General features: G+C 35.5%; 1 protein-coding gene across 1 annotated transcript; it reads right to left on the reverse strand.

Annotated features, from left to right (window-relative positions):
- Positions 1–342: 342 nt before the first annotated feature.
- Positions 343–3,329, reverse strand: LOC124370938. The gene is made up of 3 exons (XM_046829245.1): positions 2,953–3,329; positions 1,402–1,539; positions 343–506 (listed from the first exon to the last, which is right to left on the reverse strand). The coding sequence occupies exons 1-3, from the start codon at positions 3,023–3,025 to the stop codon at positions 409–411; spliced, it is 309 nt and encodes a 102-aa protein (XP_046685201.1). The 5' UTR covers positions 3,026–3,329; the 3' UTR covers positions 343–408.
- Between the last annotated feature and the right edge of the window lie 1,343 nt (positions 3,330–4,672).

Genomic DNA, 4,672 nt, shown 5'->3' on the forward strand with positions numbered 1-4,672 from the left:
CAGATCCTTGCGGAGCCAATATTGTGACTGACGGTGATCTTTGGCCATTCTTCTACAACAATAAGAACTTGGCTTTGTACTGGGGCCTGAGATACGTGTGTGATTAAATTGTAAATTGTTAAAATTGTCTTTTTACTTGCCTGTTTGTCAGAATGCTATGTTTGCAAGTGAATTATTTTGTTAAAATTGATTATGTTTGTCAAATGACGGATGGTAGTGATTTGAAAAATATCAGAATACACAAAAAACATATATTTTGAACATTAGGAATGAAATTGAAAAGTGAACTATAGTATAAATAATTTTATTAAATCTACTGTTGGCCAAGGAACTCTATGAAAAGAAACAGTTAATAATAGTAAAATGTATTTTTAATTAATGAGAATAGGGTTAAAGAAATTCAAAACGTCAACAACAGCAGTTCATGAGATAGTTATAGTCGTGACACAGCAGAGGAGACAGGGGCGGACATAACATGTTGGCGGGGCACGATATCGGGACACGATCTGGAACATTACAGACATAAGAGTGTTGTAGTCGTGACACAACAGAGGAGACAGAGGCGGACAGAACATGTTGGCGGGGCACGTTATCGGGACACGATCTGGAACATTGCAAAGATGAGATTGTTGTAGTCGTGACACATCAAAAGAGACAGAGGCGGACAGAACATGTTGGCGGGGCACGTTATCGGGACACGATCTGGAACATTGCAAAGATGAGATAGTTGTAGTCGTGACACATCAGAGGAGACAGAGGCGGACAGAACATGTTGGCGGGGCACGATATCGGGACACGATCTGGAACATTGCAAAGATGAGATAGTTGTAGTCGTGACACATCAGAGGAGACAGAGGCGGACAGAACATGTTGGCGGGGCACGATACCGGGACACGATCTGGAATATTACAGACATAAGAGTGTTGTAGTCGTGACACAGCAGAGGAGACAGGGGCGGACATAACATGTTGGCGGGGCACGATACCAGGACACGATCTGGAACATTACAAAGATGAGATAGTTGTAGTTGTGACACAGCAGAGGAGACAGAGGCGGACAGAACATGTTGGCGGGGCACGTTATCGGGACACGATCTGGAATATTACAGACATAAGAGTGTTGTAGTCGTGACACAGCAGAGGAGACAGGGGCGGACATAACATGTTGGCGGGGCACGTTATCGGAACATGATCTTAAACATTACAGACATAAGACAGTTGCAGTAGCGACACAGCAGATAAGACAGAGGCGGATATAACATGTTCGTGGGACACGATCTGGAACATTAGAGACGAACGTGTTGTTTGGAAAAAGTAAATTTGTTTTGTAAACCTATTGACAAGTTTATTATTTGTATTTTGCCATAGGAGAAAGCAAGGATTATTTTTTTGGGGATCTTACCGAAAGGGAGAGCACAGCCACAGCAGAAGCCCCAGACTATGGGCGGCAGAGTCCTACAGTCGGCAGGGGGACATGCCCCACAGCCAGGCGGACGCATTGGCATCATCGCTACGTAAGGGTTGGAGGCAGGAGTCGTTCCTTAATACAGTCAGAACACAAAATGTTTCGAATATGAATATGTATAGTTCGTAATTGGTATAACAATATATATGTTGAAGGCAACAACCATTTTCTTTTAAGACTTATGTTGAAATATAAAATACTTTGATTTAAAGCATGAAAATGTTTAATACACTAAGTGACGTGTATAGTACATTAGAATACTTTTGAATACAAACATATATCTAAAAAAAGATTAACTTTAAAATACGCTAGTTTTTAATCGTAATGTAATTGAAAAGAATGACGCTTAAACCATAGCTGTAAACTGGGGTAGGTAACTTTTAAATCTTTATGAATTCTGAATCAATCAACTGCCGAAATACATAAATTTTTAAAATTTTCTAAACTCTTACGAAATTTTTAAGGTTTTAATGCTTGAAGTCATGAAATTTATAGCAAGGTTGGCTTAATGATATTATTATAAATAAAATCATACCCAATTTTGGAAATAATTCTGAAAACTAATGTTCTGAAAAATTGCATGAAGCTATGGAATTGATGACACAATTAGTTACATTGGCTTGTGTCTGATTAGTTGCTTTGGTGGTAAACATTATTTAAAATTCCTAGCTGTGTATTTTCGTGGAATTGGTATTGGTAACTAAGTCCGTCTTTGAGATATCTGACTGATTGTGAAAAAATGGCTACACAACCTTTATAGGACAGTAAAAATTTGTGTTATTTATTTATTTTAATTGGATATTTTACTTAGAAAGAATATTATTATTTTTATTATGGGTAAAAATAAATATATATTCAACGAACAGATGTTTTTTTTTAAATTTAGTATACTTACATTTATAAATTCCTATCTCTAAAATCTGGCTTGGTTAAACAGTGCATGTAGTACTATTAGGCGGAGTAAACTCACATAGCTAATCGTTTAGAAAACGTCACTGATAAATTTAAAACTAATTTAACGGAATGAATAGATTGCAATGCAAAGTTATATTAAGTTCTAATAGAAAGGATAGCCTTTGTCAGGTTTAAAAGAGGACTCCAAGTAGTAATTACAATTAATTTTAAACTTACAAACTTTAATTATGAAATATATTCTTGAACAACTGAAAAACGCTACCGTACTGATAAAACAGGTACCTTCGATCAAAGAAAAAGTGACTTAATTGAGACATTACAAAAAACATGTTATTTTAGAATTTGTATTAAAAAAATTCAAGCCAGCTCTTACACTAACCATTTGACCGTTATTGCGCACCTTAACTTTCTACTGAATATCCAAGCACTCTTAAAAAAAATAAAAATATGTTTGCCTACAAACAAGAATGGGTGCTCTTCAGAATAAAAGGTTGTTCATAAATTGATGTGATTATATAAGTTTCCTCAAAATAACTTTAGACAAAATTTATTTAAAAACAAAAATTTCAATACCTGGTCTGTAGTTGTAAACCTGTGCCAAGGAGACTTGTAGAATCAATCCAACAAATAAACATAGAAATAGCATTTCGAAACTGTGCTTCTACGTTAAGCTATTGAAAGATACAACAACGGTGAAATACGGAGTAAAATATGCTGTTGCATGAACTAGGGTTGCCAACTGTCAGAGTTAACCTCAACCTGTCGATCTTCAAAGTGAATTTACTTGCAAAAGGCCTTGTCATGTTTGCATATAAATCGTCAGCTTCAAGAGAAATTTACATTTTCGACTCTGTCTATAAATGGAAATGTGAAACGAAGCATAGGAAAATTTGATCTCATTAAATAAGTTTTTATTGATTAGTTACGAAATTTTATATGTTAAATTATAATTTATTTTATTCAGTCTGTTCCAAATACAATTCAATCAAATGAAAAAAGTCAATCACATATTTTTAAAGGCCAAAATAATTCTTTAACAATAGTAAGTATGTCAATATATCTAAATTCGTTCATAGGTGTTAACTTCCCATAACCAGTTATCATACAGGGTTTAATTTCACGAACAAAATAACGAATATCATTGAAATTTCACCAAAACACAACAGAATAATCTCTGTTTAAAAGTTTAAATGATGTTTGTTTTCTTCTAAAACTCATATACTTTAAATCCATTTTGTACCATACGTTCGAAGCTATCCGATTTGTAATATAATGTCTTATAAATTCTAAACTAAGAAATAAGAATAACATTTGCAGTGTAAATGTTTGTGATGTGGACACACTCAGCCACTAAGAGTTCCTGCAGTCTGTTTCCGTTTTCCGTTCACAATCAGTTAACCGCATCGGTCAGCTGTCTTATCAGCTACGCTGGCTGCCTTATCAGAAAAATTAGCCGTCCAATTCTAACCGTTATCCAGTTACCTGATATCCATGGTGGTCAGTCACCACACATTCAATCTTCCTAGTAAATAGTGTAATTTCCAATTCGATTTGAATTACGGGACAAATTAACAAATCTCTGTTGCCATTTTGCATACAACTTTGCTATCTTAAACTCGTAAATATACCGCAGTTTTAAAAGATACATTTTTAACTAGCACGGAGATTTACAATTTCAATACTTGAATAATGTAACTCTCTGAATTTAGAGTAAATAGTCAAACCGTGCTTTCACCTTCAGTTACACTTTTCCTGGAAGTAAAAAAGCAATACACAAAATCGAAACATGTACTAAGATTGTGTAATTTTTTATTTTTATAAAGGCAAGTTAAGGTGCCTTATTTTACCAGGCGAAGTTAGTGCTAAGAAGCCCTCTCTATCACAACCTAGGAACCAACGGCTAACATCTTATAACATCCCCAACGGCTTAAAGGCAGTGGCGTAGCTACCTTGGGGGGCACCCGGTGCGGAAGTTTGTGGTATCACCCCATCGAAAGTAGAAAGCAATAAATTTTGTATGATAAAGGTCATGGATATAATATATTTTTTTCTTTTTATTATCTATCACTACAGAATAATGCACGTTAAACAATTCACGCCAACCAAACACAACAAACTTCACGAAACAAATGAGAAATGTTGCAACTGAAACATCAAAGATCGCGAGTATGGGACGGGGAATCCCCAACGACAGCGTCAGGGTCTTTTGCGAGAATCCCCAAATTATACATAGAGCTGAGCTAGTGCAAGTGGAGGAATCCCCGAAAAAGAAATTTTTGTGCTAGCGATTTAT

The sequence above is a fragment of the Homalodisca vitripennis genome, unplaced genomic scaffold (genome assembly GCF_021130785.1).
Source record: "Homalodisca vitripennis isolate AUS2020 unplaced genomic scaffold, UT_GWSS_2.1 ScUCBcl_708;HRSCAF=3298, whole genome shotgun sequence".
Classification (NCBI taxonomy): Eukaryota; Metazoa; Arthropoda; class Insecta; order Hemiptera; family Cicadellidae; genus Homalodisca; species Homalodisca vitripennis.

Coding starts and splice junctions, on each gene's coding strand:
- LOC124370938 (XM_046829245.1), bottom strand. CDS start 3,025: ATGCTATTTCTATGTTTATTTGTTGGATTGATTCTACAAGTCTCCTTG. Junction 1,540..2,952: donor GGTTTACAACTACAGACCAG/GTATTGAAATTT, acceptor GACTGTATTAAG/GAACGACTCCTGCCTCCAAC. Junction 507..1,401: donor TGGCTGTGCTCTCCCTTTCG/GTAAGATCCCCA, acceptor GTAATGTTCCAG/ATCGTGTCCCGATATCGTGC.